We start from the raw sequence: 18125 nt of genomic DNA on the forward strand, positions 1-18125 counted from the left end.
AATAAAACACTTTCACACACCTTTTTTTAGCAGGAATTATTTCATTAAAATTACAATCAATTGTGTGGGACTCATTAGATTTTATTAATCGAATTAACTGCAATTGCGAAACACTGTTGCTAAGTCCTGGCCAGAAACAATTACCAACTGGCCAATTAATAAGCCACAGAAACACATGCAGGCCAGATAAGCTGGCCGAGAACCCAGTGGTCTGACATATTCATCCATAAACAGGCAGATTAAGCCCGTCAACCATGTGCGTGCATTAAAAATTAATTACATTTTAAATGGCAAACAAGATTTAATTTTTGCCAGCGGTCTGTGGGTCTGCCCATCTCACTAGAAAACTCCCACACAGCCCAGAAGAGCACTTAATTGAAAAGTAAAAATAAATGTCATTACACACTGTAATTCATTTGTGGCGGAATGCGATTTAGGCCGCTTCGGCACTTCGGCTAGCAACTCGTAACTCGTTCAGATTTTAATTGAATTGTTTTGATCGATATGCCAACGGTCTAAAGTTATTCGCATGGAAATTCGGGAAACTGCTGCGGTCAGTATTGCGTGTTAGTGCCGGCAAAAACCAAAAATTTGTTAGCCACTAAACAACACTCTGTGTCTCTGGGTCTCTCTTTTATTTTCTGAACACTATACAATGTTGAGCCGCAGTTGGTAAACGAACCGCAGAAACAGCAGCAACAGCAACAGCAGCCAAGTGTCTAAAATTTGCATCCAATTAAAATGTTTGCTTCCAGGTACCCCCACACACACACGCACTAACCTCACTCCCCACCTGGCCAACATATTCTAAGCGCTTTTACTTTCATGGCCAAAACATCAACATCAGTTAGGGGATGTGAAGCACCCATCTCGGCCATATTTTTACCCAGAAACGGCAATTAGTTTTACCTCCGTATCTCTATAATAAATTTATAATTGTTTCTTATCAAGTTCTACTTTGGTTCGTGGCAGACCTTTTTATCGTTTGGGTTAGGTTAGTTAACAACCCATTTATGGTACTGCATATGGCTAAAAACAGTGCCTTTTTAGAGTGACTAGGCAGTTGACTTTTTGATTGTTTGTTCTCCGTCTGGCATGAATTAAATTTACGATTTCTTAAAATTATGACTCTGTTTCAACTTCTAACCAAGTACTAGCTTCGAATGGTTAAGTGACTTAAAAGAAATTTTACTCTTAGTTAGGACCCTAATTAAAATTAGTCAGTCACAAGGCTAAATGAAAAGATAATCTTAAATGAGATAGTATTATCAAGGAAAAAACACGAGATGCAAAAGTAGTTTAGATTTAAAACAAGACAAATTTTTTGTTTGGCCAAAGTTTGAGATTAGAAATGATTTTTTATTAGGCCAATTATAATTATTAAACCGAAGTTTATGAGAGTTTTTAAGCTGTCTTTATTTAGCTAAAATTATTATTTAAACATTATTAATATATAACAAATTATAAAACCAAAGAAGCCACCTTTAAACTGTCAACATGTTCCGCCAAAAGATAATAACTATTATAATAATTATTTAATTGCATAAACAAACAAAAAAAAACAATTTATCTCAAACTTTGTGGCTCAAACCACTGCAAAGCACGTCCAAAACCGTTACCAACTACCAAGTAAACATTAAATAATAAAGTCACAACCCGCCGGCAGTTCGATAATTACTTAATTTTCATATTTTCACTTACCTTGGCTCATGTCAAGTCTAAGCGCCAGCGCCCCTTAAAACACCTTTTGACTCGTTTTTTTATAAATTTTTTTTTCTTAACTGTTTGGGTTTTGGGTTTTTGTTTTCGAGTTACTTCTGGCTTTGTTTTTATTTCGATCGCCAGACGCCGCTCAGTGAGCTTTTGGCGTTCGGCGTGAGCGGTTCAACGCATTTGCCTACGGAACTCAATTGTTTTACGATCGAAACTGAAATTAAGATAGACACACAATTTAAATTAAATTAAAGCAATAAAAACAGTGATAAATTGTGACACGCGAGAGTTGTTTGAAACATGAGACACTTGTCTAAACACCTGAGATCTGAATCCTGAGAACCAACCCAAAAGTAATAAAAGTTAATATTAGTTTATTTAGTGTGAAGTGTGCAAACTGCAAACAAACGATATGATCTTATGATATGATATAGTGTTATAACTAAAAACTCCCCGGTAAAACTGAATTGCCATAATAAATGGTGACGTTGCCGAATCCACAAACATTTTTCAATGAAACCTGTTAAGGTACAGAGCATATCGAGCAAAAAACAAAACAAAAAGCTCCCATTCAAATGAAAAGTGATGTGCAGATGAAGGTTTCTCAATTTACCCCGAACCTTTCAATTTGTTGCGAAACTTTGTCGGTTTTCCGAATAGTCATTTTCATTTCCATTCCCCCTCGCTTATCTTGTCGATATCTTTATGGGAGTTGTCGTAAAGATTCTCCAATTGCATGTCTGCAGACGGTGCAAGATAAGTGAGGAAGTTCAAAGCCGCCAAAAAAAGAAACGGAAAGATACTCTTCCGACAGCGTCGCAGTCATACATCTGCAGAATGCGACTCGTATAACTTAATTACAGTTCACATTGTATCAGGCAGTCACACTTTTTTATGCAATAAATTTCATCCAAAGCCTGGACAAAGTGACTCTATCTGTCACCGTCTCGGGCGCAATTAAATAATTGGCTCTTGCCAATATAAAATAATAAACACTCATTTAGAATGTGTGCAGGGAAATACAACAGGCTGCGGAGTGTACTTCACGCTTAGGTTGTACACTTAAGTTGTCTGAGTCACCTGCGCGTGTGGCAATAAAAGCGAAGTTTCTAGCTTTGCCAGGCTTGCCTTCACTTTCCAGATCCACCAGAACAATTGGCAGCTGCGCATGCGCAACGTAGAAACAAAAAAACAGTCCAGACACGATCTGTGCTCACCCCAAAAAAAGTAACCAGACAAGGGAATCCCCCTTTGGGTGATTACCTCAAATAAGTGATGTGGGTTTTTGCCAAGAATTTAAAATTCTTTTTTATAAAATGCGGGGGATGTAGTGATGTAAGAAATATATACATATCTTTACTTTTCATTTATCTCTTTGTAAACAAATAGTAACCTAGATCGTATTTTCTTTATAAATTCTTAACTTTTAGGTCATCTTATCTTGAAGTGGGAAACTCCACTCATTTCTCCAGATCTTATCAGAATTTTAAATATTATTTTACCAGCTTTTGTCAACAATTTCCTTAGCAATTCAATACAATTCAAAAACTGATTAGCTTTAAAAGCATATGTAACAGCTTTTCGCTTACAAATCAACCTGTTTCTAGACTTTAGTGACATTACGATAACAAGGCCAATGTCTTGGTTCGTCAACTTGTTTTAAACCAGGAAGGGGCTTAATCATTATTCTAGTTGTTTTTGGGTAACCAGTTATGGGCATGATTATTGTTACCTGTACAGTATACGTACTTTCTCTGGTTTATAGAAATGAAAAAAAAAAAACAAAAGCAGCCTCAAGCCAAAGACGGCAATAAATCAATGTGAAATTTAAGATGTGACACTATCGCAAAACAAATGAATAAACATGAGAGCCCAAGTGGCTGGCAAAAGAGGAGGCCTGCAGCAAAAAGCCAGGCCAATACGCTGGAGACCTTTTCCCTGCAAAAGGCCAGGAAACTGGTTTCGCCCTGAAGCTTTGAGCCAAGATTTTAGCCGCCGGCTGCAGTGCCTGCTCTCTTACCAGTTTGATGCAGTTTTCGTTGCATTTTGGCCAGAGAGGTGCCACCACTCCATTGTTATGTAATGTGTAATCGTCTAAGTCAGTGGGTCAGTGACTTGCCACCTGGGATTGGCATTTCTGTTGTTGTGTTGTGTTTGTATTTTTGGTGTCTTTGTCCCACTGAACCGGTAAGCGGACAACTGATTGCTGGTCATTAACGATTCGAATAAGGCCTCAAAACTTGACCACTACCTCTCAAGTGGTTGAGGTTGAAGTGAAGGTTAATGCAATTACACACTTTGATTGATTTGCAGCTGCAACATGGATACAACAAATAACAATAACAACAACGGCCACTTGAATCCGGCCTTTGTGGGCTCCACAGTCTCGATACCCGGGGCGTACAAATCAAAGGATTACCCAAATGTCGCCACCCAAAAAGGAGAAGGAGGACTTCCAGGAGGATCTGCGGGTGTCCAGCCTGGCGGAGTGGAGGCGGGAGGTAAGCAAGGCAAGGCACGTCCAACCTGGAACAGCGATCTCCAGTTCCTCATGTCCTGCATCGCCCTGAGCGTGGGCCTGGGAAATGTCTGGCGCTTTCCGTTCACCGCCCTGGAGAATGGCGGTGGAGCCTTTGTGATACCCTACTTGATAGTCCTGATTCTGGTGGGAAAACCAGTCTACTACATGGAAATGCTGATGGGACAGTTCTCGAGTCGCGGCAGCGTAAAGGTCTATGACTTTTCGCCGATTATGAGAGGTAATTACCATGAATCCCATCCAGACTTATTACTAAATTATGTGTCAGCTTTAAAGGTGCCTTTGTTAAAGGTCTCCCAACTCTTGCATTGTCCCGGGTAATCAATTTAGTGGCCGACTCACGCAACTTGAGTCTGATCCGGCGGATGTTAGCGTGCTAAATCAAGCCTTAACCCATATTTCTCTTTCAAGGCATTGGCTATGGCCAGGTTTTGGCCACGGGCATCGTGACCACCTACTACGCCACGCTAATGGCCCTCACACTGCGGTATTTTGTGGACTCCTTCTACCCGACCCTGCCGTGGAGCTACTGTCGTCCGGAATGGGGCTCCGATTGCCTGGACTCCGGATCCCAGCAGCACGTTAGCCTGGCCAATACGACGGGAGTGCGGACTACCTCAGCGGAATTTTACTTCACGTGAGTAGACTGGGCATACTTAGGTAGCCGAAGGATGATTCACAAACAAGCCTATTATCCTGCCTCCAGGAACATTATCCTGCGCGAAAAAGCGAGCATCGACGACGGCATCGGATATCCTAGCTGGAGTCTGGCGATTTCGTTGGCCATTGCCTGGATCATCATCGCGGCCATCCTTTTCAAGGGAGTAAAGAGCTCCGGCAAGGCCTCCTACTTCCTGGCCATCTTCCCATACGTGGTGATGTTCGTCCTGTTGGTCCGGGCGCTCAGTCTGCCGGGCGCCTTCGACGGCGTCCTGTACTTCCTGCGGCCGCAGTGGCACAAGCTCCTGGAGCCGCAGGTGTGGTATGCCGCCGTCACGCAGGTCTTCTTCTCGCTGGCCATTTGCTTCGGCAACATCATCATGTATTCCTCGTACAACCGTTTCGGCCACAACATCTACAGGTGAGTGAGAGGCTTTTTAATTTTAAAAAAAGCTTTTTCAACCAATTCTTCTCGCAGAGACGCCAACATTGTCACCACCCTGGACACCTTCACATCGCTGCTGTCCGGTGTGATTATCTTTGGAATACTGGGCAACCTCGCCTACGAGAACAACACCACGGATATCTCAAGTGTGGTGAATGGTGGACCCGGCTTGGCCTTTATTTCCTACCCGGATGCTATTGCCAAGTTCAAGGTGCTGCCCCAGCTCTTCTCCGTCCTGTTCTTCCTGATGCTCTTCGTCCTGGGGATCGGCAGCAACGTGGGCATGGCGTCGTGTCTGTCCACGGTCATCAAGGATCAGTTTGTGAATCTTAAAAACTGGGCGATTGTGGTCGGCATAGCCTTGGTGGGCTACTTCCTGGGCCTGCTCTACATAACTCCTGGAGGACAGTTTGTGCTAAACTTACTGGACTTCTATGGAGCCACTTTTGTGGCACTGGTCTTGGCCATCTTTGAGCTGGTGGCCATTGGCTGGATCTATGGCGTGAAACGGCTCTGCCGCGATGTGGAATTCATGCTGGGAATCAAGACCTCGCTCTACTACCGCATCTGCTGGGCGGTCATCACGCCGCTGATGATGTTCACGATACTCATTTATACGCTGGTTCTTTACGAGCCACTGAAGTACAAGAACTACACCTACCAGCCCGGTGTTTACGGTAAGGATTTCCGCAGGATTACTCCCCCGACCGGACTAATTGAATTTTCTCCTTTTTGCAGTCTTCGGCTGGTGCCTGACCGCCTTCGGTATCTGCCAGGTCCTCTTCTGGGCCATACCGGCCGTGCGGAGGCAGCCCGCCGAACTGGGCCTGTGGGGCCGCATCCGGAAAGCCTTTGAGCCGCTGCCCAACTGGGGACCCCTCGACCCGCACACCCTCAAGCGGTACCAGCTCTTCGTGCAGGAGGGCAACGTGTCCGCCCTCTTTCGCCGCAGCAGTATCTGGCACAAAATCTATGACAATATCTTCGGTTAGCGTTGAATTAGCAATAAAACTATATACCACTTAATGCCGTCTCTTTACGAGGGAGGCTACAGGGCAACCCTTTTATAATCAGACCTCGGCCCGGGTCCGGGCTTAAGTGTCGAATTAAATGCCAGTTGGAGATGCCCAGAGGGTGATCACATGTATTGTTTCCAGAGATGACATCGAAAGATGCCCCCCAAGATGTATAATATTCTCGGATCTACTCGATTTCAGAATTTTTATAACAATTTGCTTAACCATTATCGATTGAGTGCACTGCCGGAGTTGTAAAGTTTTTACCGCACATCCTGTGTCTGGTGGAGTACTTTCTTGTGTTAGTATCGCATCTCTAGCGTATCCTGGCAACTGGCAGAACTATAAAAGACAAGACAATTGCAGCCTGCGGCACTTTCTCCTAACCATTTCAGTCCTCAACCCTTACCACTTTCACCATTTTTTTACTCCCTTGTGCGCTCGCATACTTGCACTGATTATGCCATAAAAGGGTAGAAAGTTCTGATTTTATGATTGAAAGAAAAAGTTCCACGGGCCTGGGCTGAGTGTGTGTGAGTGTGGCGAAATGGCGTCTCAGGATGTGTGTGCGTAAGGACACCCACATGTGAGGGTGTTACTGTGTGTGTAACACTGCGTGCTGTAAAACACTTCCGCGCAACATCGGGCGCAAAGTATTAAAGTAATTTGTACAAAGGAAACACTGGGATGTGAAAGGACTTTGGCGAAGGACCTGCTGGCTGCCTGCTGTGCAGATGAGCAGAAATGCCAGCCGGCTGCGAATATTGTCAAATGACAAACGATGGCGGCGGATTTCTTTTCGAATTCCGACATTCAAAGCAAACTGGAAATAGAACTAATAAATCAACAGTCCTTCATTAGTCAGTGTTTTGGTAAGGTGAACGAACACATTCATATTAGGACATGATAAAGCACTTGAATAACTCCTGAATAGAAGCTAAATAAATCAGACTAATATATAGTCCATAGAAGTGTTTCCTTTTTTTCGTTTCTTCACGTGTAAAGTTGTCCTTCGACTGCCACCTTAATGAAGACATCGCCTGAAATGGACACTGGCTGGGTGCGGTGGACAGGAGTCTGTTTTGTTCCCTCACGACTGTGTGCTGGGTGTAATTGCACTGATAAAACGCATTTAAGCGGCATAAAGAGCCCCTCGCTCACGCTGTCATGCACACACGGCGTATGCGCAACGCCCGCAAACGGAAAGCCAATGCATTTGCGAGTTATTTGTCAAGCCATTGTGCCATGTTAATGCGTTTTTAATGGCCAAAACTTGAACAGATGAACAGTTGTATACTGTTCGGTGCTCTGTGGCCCCCAACAGAGCACCAGTCCCGGACTGCTTTGTGCTTTCCGTTCAAGTGGTCGTGTCCATCCAACTTAATTTCATTGTTTTCCATCGCGAGTCAAACATAATGAGACATTATGGCCGCATCAACAGTCCGTAATTGAAATATATATACACATATGTATGAGCCCCGAATGGTAGTACTGTTCCATCGATCTGCTACCACTACGAACCATTATTAAATTAAAATGGAATCAATTTCTGTGTATAATCGAGCCAGTGATTTAACACTCGGCCACAAAGGGAAGTGGATGGCTTTTAAAAATAATATACAGTTGAGAAAACTGACAACCAGAGCAAATTATTGCACTCAATAAATGGTGGGTAAAAAATGATGCATAAATTATATAAATGCATGAAATTTGTTTTTTTAATTTGGGTTTTTTTATTATAAACAAATAGATTTTTTACTCATAGAAGCCACTCATAACAACCAATAAAATAATTGATTTTGATTAAAGAAATAAGTGTTATCAGCTTTTGATCATTTTTGGTTTCAAGAATATTCTTTATTGTTAATTGAAAACCTACTCTTCGTATATTTAACAAGAAAGGAAAGCTAACTTCGGGCGGAGCCGAAGTTGATATACCCTTGCAGTTCAGTCGCAGTCCACTAGGTGGCGCCACGCATCTTATATTATTAAATATATAGCGGATCGTATATAGTCGGCCGATCCTTATGAAATTTGACATATTGAATTATTTTGCCCAAAGAGTAATCTGTACCAAGTCCCATCTTTCTAACTTAAAAAACACCAAAGTTATGCCAATTCCGATCGTTCTATGACAGCTATAGGATATAGTCGGCCGATCCTTATGAAATTTTGTACATAAGATATTTTGGTCAAATATAACATGTGTGGAAAGTCCCAACCCTTTAACTTAAAAAACACCAAAGTTATGGCATTTCCGATCAATCAGTTATATGGCAGCTATAGGATATAGTCGACCGATCCCGGCCGTTCCGACTTATATACTACCTGCAAAGGAAAGAAGGGTGTGTGCAAAGTTTCAACTCGATAGCTCCAAAACTGAGAGACTAGTTTGCGTAGAAACCGACAGACAGACAGACAGACGGACAGACGGACAGACAGACAGACGGACAGACGGACATGCTTATATCGACTCAGGAGGTGATCCTGATCAAGAATATATATACTTTATAGGGTCGGAGATGTCTCCTTCACTGCGTTGCACACTTTTGACCAAAATTATAATACCCTCTGCAAGGGTATAAAAATGAAATACCCCTTATTTCTCCTTATCAGCTTAAAGAATTTAGCAGTCAAACCCATTGGCTAACCTCTATCACGGCTAAATGGAAAGCAAATATTTGGCTTTATTATAATTTACGTTTATTATTGCAAAGGATGCGATGATTTATGGCCAGGTAATAACAAGGCAGGCAGTCCATTGTATGGCAGAAATCACAACACACACTGGATGCTCTCTACTCTCGGTTCTGGCCAAGTGAAAACCAAACGGTGGGCAAATAAATCAGACGGCTGAAGTTGAGCGGCAGACGGTAAACAGAAAATGACAGGCCAGCTACACGGCACGGAGCCCGGCACGGGACACGGCGCACGGTACACGGTACACGGCGTTTACCTTTCACGCACATTTTCCCCAAAGTAATCAACGCACTGGCCGCAGACAAAAGGCCCAAAGATACTTGGCCAAAAATGGGAGACGACAGGCGATAGGATGCGGCGGTGGCACTTGCCAGTTGCCACTTATCGGATGTGGGGGACGACGACGTGGGCGGGATGTGGCAGTGGCAGGTCCGGAATAGCTGCCTCTTTAATGGGCCAAGCGATGCGAGGGGTCGGCTACTTAGGCACACATTAACTTTTGGCCTTTTGTTGGCCCGGGAACGGTAACGCATTGTCTGCGGACCTGTCCGCGACCTGGCCCTTATCTTAAGGCCATGGCAATGACTCGACTAGACGCAGCTGCTATTATTTCCCTTTGTTTATTTTCTTTTGGGCCATCTCTGTGAAATTTTAAATTATTTAAATAAATTAGACCAAATTCTTCTGCTGTCCGCCCCGTCCAGCAGATGGCCAGTGATTTACTTTGAATGGCATTTAGGTGGATTTGTTTTTTGCACCTTTTTTCGAGGAACTCGGAAGCTGGGGAAACGACTGCCTCGGGATGCAGGTCTCATTGTTGTAAAAATTTACAGCCAAAGTTTATAGGCCACAAATGGTTGCCAAATGTGTCGGATTTGGGTTCAACATACAAATTCTAGGCCTAAATGCAATGCTTTCAGAGAGGTTCTATTTAACCTAATCGCTAAGCAATTGTAACAAATTTACATTTAAATTGGCAAGTACAATTTAATGGCAAAAAAAAAATATATAAAATTATTCAAAAATGATGATTATAATCAAAACAAACAAACAGGGATACAATAACTGACTAATAAATGAATAATAATAAAACTGTTGAAACTGAAATTGTAATTAAAACTTTACTCAAGCGTAGAAAAAATGAAATGAGCCGGAAAATTAAATAGATTTCTTTATTAGATAACATTACAATAAACTGTTAATAAATCAAAGCCAGAGAATAAAAAATATTATATTTAATTTATGAATATTTAATAGCAACAATTAACTCTTAATTACACCTTAAAGTAACTTTTTTTTGTTTAGCAAACTAATTTATCTAATGGCCTGAAACGAAATCAAAAATGGCCATATTCATTACACATTTATGAAAACTTGAGTCGAAATCAGTTTTGGCTATTTTTGCGTCTAATGATGGCTAATTAATTGAATTTGGAGCGACAACAAGTTGCAACCATTTTTCACGCTCGAGTGGAGCGGCAAAGGACGAAAAGGAGGGAAATTCCGACGCAGACAGGCCTTCCATCAAACGTTGCCTTGACGAAGGACACTGGGATTCGTGTACCTGAACAGTTTGTTATGTCGATGGTCGGCGCAAACATATTTATCCACTATATATCGAATATACATACACTTACACAATACAATATAGTATATATTCTGTTTCTGTAGTTTTCGGCCTGGCATATTGTGTGTTTCATATTTATGACAGTCTGTCAATGGCAGGAATGCCGGCGAACGCAAACAAATCATATGACAGACAATACACCGCATAGCCAGGATACAGCCATGTCCTGGCTCGACCAATTTTTATTGTCTGCCTTTCAAGTGGCAGTGGCCGAGGCACTCCAGCCATCGATTGGCCATTCGAGGCGTGGAGTGTGTCTTTGCCGCGATACAGAGGATTGGATTTTATTAGCTGTTTATAGTGCCAATTAAAGCATAAAAATTAAATGCGATATTTCGGCGATATCGCGTGTCCTTTTCCGCAATAAAGCATACTTTTCCGAGCGCCAAGAAAAAAGGGAAAACTTTCTGAATGGGATTTGTTTATTGGTTTTCGGTTTTTGCATTCCAGGCTGTTTGCTGTTTTGCTGTCTTGCCAGTTTGCCGTTTTGCCTGCTTTTAAGTTATTTATAATTATTTTAGGCAACCACAGCTCAGAGAAAAGAGAATGGAGCGAGCGCCATTCCAGGAAAATGACAAAAACCTTGACAACTTTGCAGTTTTGCCAAAGTTTTATGATAAGTTTTTCATCACAAGACGACGCCAGGACTTGGGATGGGGCAGGCATGTCGTGCCAAGAAACCAAACAGACATTAGGCCACCAGTTGAAAAAAGGAGCAGAAGGGGGACGGACGCTGGCAGGGCGTTGCAAAAACTGACATCACAATGGCTGACTGTCATCCTGGCCTGTGTGCACCATGGGTCAAAATACACCACCAACTGGCACGCCACGGGACACAAAATACGTATCGTATCCCGATACGTATTGGTCCCGATCCCAAGCCGGGCTCCGACCAACGTGGACAGGCCATTAAAATGCCAACTCATTTGCGGAGTTTCTGTGGCATGGCAACCACCTTTCCGGCATAACTAAGATGGCCCAAAGCCATCGAAGACAAATTTCTGCTTTAAAAATGATTTACCTTTAACAAATGATGGTTTATTTTTAACATTTAAAGGATTTTCTCTAAAGGGAAATACATATAACAGCTTAACAGATTAAATTTCTAGGAAAGGTTTTGTGGTTTTTGGTAATATCTTTTCAGAATGCATTTCACTCGGGAAGGTATTTAATAAGCTTACTAGGGAGGTTCTAATTCCCTAAAGAACCAGCTTTTAAAGTCTGCAAAGATGGGCATTTTTCCCATAGTAACCATAGACAGACAGGAATCAGATGCGACAGAGACGAGCGTCGAAATGCCTGTGAATTGCAGAACAGTCTGCGGAGAAGTGAAAAGAAATGTCTCCGGATGCCGTCAACGCAGCCACAGAAGAAAAATGGAATATGCCACAGATGGCAGGATTGCTGTGTGGCACTGTCGCATGAATCGGGGGAAAATAGAGCTGGTAAAGTTTATGTTGAAGTTCATGATCTTGTTCAACACGTGTAGTTGGCACAACAACGGCTTTTATGCGAAGCAACGGCAACAAACTTTAAATTTGTACTCATTAATTGGAAGTTGGAAATCAAATTACTGACTCTGATTTAACTACTTGGCCTCCGGGCTGTTGCCAGTTCTCAGTTAATGTCTTTGGCTAATTTGATTCAAAGGAAAAATGGCCAGAGGCGCTCAAGTTACCGAGTTACCCTTTTCACTTGAGAGTCGGGCACTATTCAAAGTTTTCCACATGCCTTAAATCTTTCCATCAAAATCTAAATTTGCTCCCAACTTCCACGTTGTAGTTCAAGTCAAGTGGATGGGATTTATCTTTCTGGCAAATAAAGTTGACTTAAAATCTTGGCACTGACGCCCAAGGATGTTAATTCCAGAAACAGCAAATGCCTGACAGATCCCCGTAACTATGTCTTGGTTTCAAGACAGTCACCGTCTGGCAAGACAAAATATTTCTTGGGACCTTCGGGAGAGCTTGCCTCGGGGTCTTGGGGCATAATTTCTAGTACATTACACCCTGGCTGAAAACTGCCGTCTCGAGTCGAAAAGTTGGGTTTCCACATTAACATTCATGCGTGCATAAGGCCGGAAATGTTTATTAGATTTAACCGCAGCCCGTTCACCATGTCGTATACGTAATGTTCTGTTGACCATCCCTAGTTTATGTCACATCCACTCTCTCATGAAAATTACAATGGCACCCAGAAACTTTTTTTTTGGGTTTGGGTTTCAGGTGAGTGTCTTTCGCCACCAGCAGTTATATTTGTTCCGTCATCACTCAATTTATCATCTAGCGAGGGACGAAAGAAATAAAATGCTTTCCCATTTTATTTTCCCTGAATTTTTTTGTCGCCCTCTCGGAAATGTCAATTTAAGCTCGGGTTTGTCTTAATTATGGGAACTGTACTCTATTTTTTTTACGACTCTCGCTTGAATGGAAAAATAAATTTATTTATTCAAGCAATGTCAACACAGAGATGGCTTTTTGCATCAAATTACATTGATGTAGGGGCGAATTATCCTGGAAATTGATTGATGATGGTGTCACGAAGGACGAAATGTATATGTTGAGGCACCTTGAGAAATCAGAAAAAATCATTAACTCGATATCCCAGGAGGTCTTCTATTTTAAGACTCCGATTGCTGGTTTTAAATATTATTTTCTCCCCAGATTTTGCCCAAAATCAAACATCATTTGTTATTTACATCCATCTATTGTTGATAAGGAAATGTAAGCCACCCGGCTAAATAACCTAACAAACGATTTCCCCGACATTTAAATTAAATGAAAACAATGTTTTCCATTCGATTTCAAATCTGTTGAGAGGGAGAGGCCTCCCACCACCTAGATAAGCAAACATTTGTGGGCAAACCCAAGGACTAAGACAAAGAAAACAAACAATGGAGCGGACCCAAGGAGAACAAATGGTTGAACGAACCGCAGAAACAATTTATTATTTTGTGATTTTAAAGAACCGCCCCCTTGTCCGAAAAGTGAATAGATGGAAGTGCCAATATGCAGGTTTGCCTTTGCCGGACTTAAATAAATAATGAAACCGGTAAGCAAACGTTCGGTCCAAGATGCTAAAAGTTAAGAGCCAAATGGCCACAATATTGACTGGCGTCGGGCCAGCAAACAAATCTGAATAGACTTGGCTGTCAGAAGGCCAGGCGATTGGCCAAGAAAGGCACATGGCAAATTGGTAAATATGTGTGCTTCCAAGGATTCATTCGTCATCCTGGTAACGGGTAGCGGGCAACGAAGAATTCTATAGACCCGAATTTAAGCCAGAAAATCTGACGGCTCTTGTGCAATTTCTCAATCACATTTATGCGCTGGCCAGCGGCCAAAAGCCATCCAAATCGAGTTGCAGCCCAAAAGCTAATTCTCGACTAGAATCGACCTTTTTTCACCCTGAACCTCGCGTCTGGCGATAAAATATGAAAAACTCGCCAAGAGTTCAACGGGGCAGGGGCAAATCATACAGCAACACCGAGGAGCTCAAGCCACTTGGCCTCTGGGAGTTTATGGTAGAGCTTAGCAAACAAAATTATATTCAATTTCCTTTAATGGCCACCATAAAATAGCAGTCAGCAAAAGTAAAGCCGGCCAAAAGCCGCCAGAAAAAAACCCAGAGAGGCAGTAGGCGTTGTGCCGCGAACTTCCCAAGACAAGAAATCAGGACTCGGGAGAAGATTCCCGCCTGCCATCCTGGCTCGCCGTCCTAGCTCGTCGTGGTCCTCCATGGTTTTTCTTAGGTAAGCAACTTGTTTGAAGTACTTTTAGTACTTCACAATGGATTATGTTTAGATGTATGTTTATCGCCAGATATGAATATTCCATTTGGCGGAACCATCAGGCCCCGGGACCATGCAGCTGTCGTCCTTGTTTCAGGAACCATATGAAAAACGATTAAGCATACGCCCTGTTGTCCGCTCCATTTGCCGCGACTCTTGGCTGTCAACCAAATGGTTTTTAGCAGCTTTGATGCTTTGGATTGGAATTGTAATAATATATTTACAAGTTTCATTTCAGACTTCTATTATCAGAATTAATTATATTTACCTCCTCGATGTTTGAACATCTATTGAAATAAATTTAGTAACTCACTCAGGTTGATTGGAAATTGTGGAAAAAGGATTGACCTTTGTTGCCTTTTTTGAAATGTAAATTAATCTGTTTAAAAGCAAAAAGATCAGGCATGCTTTAAATCAGTTGAATATTTAATACGCTTTGCAGACATGCAAGGCATAATAATTTTATTTTAAATATACATAAGAGATGAGAGGAAAAAATACTCCCAAAAACGAACAAAAACTAGTTAAAGTCTTGAAGCGTGGCACATCACAGTTTCAAATCAGCTTAAAAGCAGATTTACTTAAAACAGCTCAACAGAGTTTATTTTGCCAAACTACTCCGGCAGTGGCTTCGGGGAAGGTGTGAGTCTTAAAATATATCCTGTAGCTTTAACTATGTCATAGCTGAAAACCCGAGCTGTTCTTCTTCTGTGCAGAAGACAACATAATCCAATGGATAGAGTCAACAAAGGGGGAATGTTTACTATTAGGTTTATCGGCAGCTAAACCAGACGCAAAATGGGCGAATTTAATGCCAGTCGTCCGCATTTTTATGGTCGATTTCGAGCCTGAAGTCCTCTCCATGCGGAATGCGGACCGTTAATACATCAAACTCAAGCATCGTGACAACCAACTTAGTTCTTCTTATCTTCCTTTGTGGCTCCGATATAGGGACACTTGTCAGGACACGGACACGAACACGAACGGACAGTGACTGGAATAGGGACAGGAACAGTCCAGGCCAGGGCAGGATGAAAGGAAAGTGAACCGAGGCCAGAGCCATAGACAATTCGATTGACATGAAATGAATTGTGAAATTAAACAGACTGCACGGCATGACAGCCGCAGAAAGGAAGCGTGGAATTCTGAAAAGGATTCCCGAATGGGGCCACAAATTGCTAAGTGATTTCACCGAAAAAAAAAATCTGAAGCTGAAAGCTGAAATCTGAAAGCCAAAAAAAAGAAAGCCTGAAAGCCAGGGCACTAAAAAGGAAAGAAGCTCCTCCAATGTTGCCTTGGCAATAAAGATGTGTCTAGGTACCAAAACCAGACGACTCCTAAAAGTCAACACCAACGAGCATAAAATTGTATGAAAACGGTTTCGAATCCTGTCTAGGTTCTGTATTATTTTATTTTTCTTTTTTTTATGTTTTTTTGGGGCACTTGGAGATCAACGCCTGTTTTGTGTTGACACCATAAATACTGTAAAGGACTCTAAAGGACTGTGTAAAATCCACCGCACACTTACCCAGGCGTATCAGACAAGTCTGAACAAAGGCCAAAAGCATTGAGCAATTAGCGAACTTTCTGCAATTGGGCGGCAAAAGAGATTTTCCGATTGCATAGAAAACTATTCACGCGCGGGCTTTAATCAAAAAGCATTTTGAAGAGGGGGCAAGCGGGGCAACGCAACCGGAACCGGAAACCGAAAACCGAGACACACACATTCACAACAGACACACTTTTTGGCACTGCCAACAAATATCAATCATCAATTGCGCCTCTGCCCGAGAGCATGCAACAATTTCTATTCAATTCTCGTTTTTTACTTGTATCCTTTTCCCCTCTTATCCTTTTGTGCGAACAGCCAACGCGGCGTATGAGCAATCAATTTTGAATCGAATAATGTTCGACACGCGGTGTTTCAATTATTCAAAAGTCCGTTACGTTCGGTTCTGAACTGAATTCAGAATTGGTAATGGCTGGCCGAGAAATATGTGTCTTCTCGATTCTAGGCAGCCAACCCAAGCGTCTGGTTTGCCAGCCGACTTCGCACTGAGGGGACATTCTACCAAACACTTTGCTTTTGGCCTATAGCTCCGCCAAACACATTCCACTCGAATCGGCGCAGGCGCCTCGGTGGATGTCATTTGGAAAACATTGTCTACGGATTTTTCAATTGCCAACCGGCACAGCAGCCCGCCAGGAAAAGTACTTTCCTTTCCTTTTACTGGCGAAAGGTTGCTGCAATCGGAGTTTTCAATTATGCATGTACATTCAGCACAGCTGATCCAACTCAGGACTCCGGACTCTGGACTCTGGACTCCGGTGGGGGGTCCTAGCTGGCGTGGCCTTGTGTGTCCTGGTCTGTTATTCCTGGGAATTGCAAGCATCTTAAGCCGGTTGCATGCTGTGAATTTTGTTTGTCTCATAAGGTGTCCACTCCAATGGCAATCATTTTAGTTGGAGCCACAAAAAACAAACATATGGAAATCCTAGAGCGTTGTAATGATTTCAATTTGTAGCCAAGGACCTTCTTTTTGAAGTTGAAGTATAAAGAAATCCTTACACTTCAATTGAAAATATTTTTCTCCTCTACATCTCCTTCCAAAAAATCAAATTACACTATGTAACCGCCTATTATTCCACTTCATTTCCCAGGCACCACTTCCCAAAGTCCTGACATTAATCTAATCCTTGTAGTTGTATATGTAAAAAGGTGTGCGTTCCTTGGCTGGCGAGGACTGCCCTAGAGTCCAATAAAATGCACAAAATGCGTGCACAGTTGGCGACACAGTCTGCCTAAATGCAATTTCGCCTGGGCTGCCTCCATCCGACCACTTTATATGTATATCATTACCGGGCTAAGACGGCGAAGGGAAATAGCCGGCGAAAATAATTGAATTTGGCGGAAACGAGTTAAGGGGCGATTGCAATGCTCGATTTATTTTGCTACATTGTCGGTGGAGATTGAATCTGCGGCAAAAGATTTAAATTGGTAGCTGGAAACGACCAAGAAACCAGAGCCATAAATCGATTCTGGCAAAATTGTCATGCCGAGTAACTGAAAGCTGATACGGATAAGAGAGATAGGATATCTGCTCGGGTGTTCAGCTAATTATGAACCTCGATAACGTGTGCGTTCCTGGGCAGGCTCGGATTGATGGCTCTGACATCCAGGCGACCCTGATGGCATTTCTGATTTGGCTAACAAGCCCGCGAGACTACATCAGCCTCGGTCTCGGGCTCGGCCAGCAAATAACCATAATTAATGAGCTGGAGCATAAATCACCGGCAGGCCAATCAAAGTGGTCATACGTCAGGGAATTTGCAGGAATTTATCGTACGCCAGGACATCCAGGACTCATCTTTACTTAACCTCTCGACAATCTTCTGTCTGTCCATTTGGGCGGCAATTAATAACCGAAACTAGAAACAAATCAAATCCCCAAAATTTGCCAAGCCCTTCCACTTGCCAAAGCCAATTATTCGAACGAGGCTTTTAGGATGGACAAGTACCACTTGTAGTTGCACCTTGGCTTTCGTGGCACGTCTGATGGTGGTGCACGCTATTTTTTTCTGTGGTACTTTCTTTTCTATTGCCCACTCTGGCCTGACATACGACTTTATTTGCG

At 42.5% G+C, this 18125-nt stretch overlaps 2 protein-coding genes across 3 annotated transcripts in view; one reads left to right on the forward strand and one right to left on the reverse strand.

Annotated features, from left to right (window-relative positions):
• The window catches only part of LOC6494345, a 41676-nt gene extending 24626 nt beyond the window's left edge, over window positions 1-17050 (reverse strand). Inside the window, exons 1-2 of the mRNA XM_001960457.4 lie at window positions 16019-17050; window positions 1702-1927 (exon numbers count right to left, since the gene is read on the reverse strand). The gene's annotated coding sequence lies outside the window, so the exon portion shown is untranslated. The remainder of the gene's footprint in view (window positions 1-1701; window positions 1928-16018) is intronic.
• On the forward strand, window positions 1921-6383 carry LOC6496228 (sodium-dependent nutrient amino acid transporter 1). 2 transcript variants are annotated; one of them, XM_001960458.4, is made up of 6 exons: window positions 1921-2066; window positions 4027-4472; window positions 4664-4889; window positions 4959-5333; window positions 5391-6034; window positions 6096-6383. In XM_001960458.4, exons 2-6 carry the CDS (start codon window positions 4034-4036, stop codon window positions 6347-6349), a joined length of 1938 nt encoding a protein of 645 aa, XP_001960494.1. In that variant the 5' UTR covers window positions 1921-2066; window positions 4027-4033; the 3' UTR covers window positions 6350-6383. The 2 variants fall into 2 exon arrangements, with proteins under 2 accessions (XP_001960494.1, XP_044571824.1); XM_044715889.1 differs by lacking the exon at window positions 1921-2066 and adding an exon at window positions 2224-2241.
• Window positions 17051-18125: the final 1075 nt, after the last annotated feature.

Source organism: Drosophila ananassae, chromosome 3L (genome assembly GCF_017639315.1).
Source record: "Drosophila ananassae strain 14024-0371.13 chromosome 3L, ASM1763931v2, whole genome shotgun sequence".
In the NCBI taxonomy this organism is placed as follows: domain Eukaryota; kingdom Metazoa; phylum Arthropoda; class Insecta; order Diptera; family Drosophilidae; genus Drosophila; species Drosophila ananassae.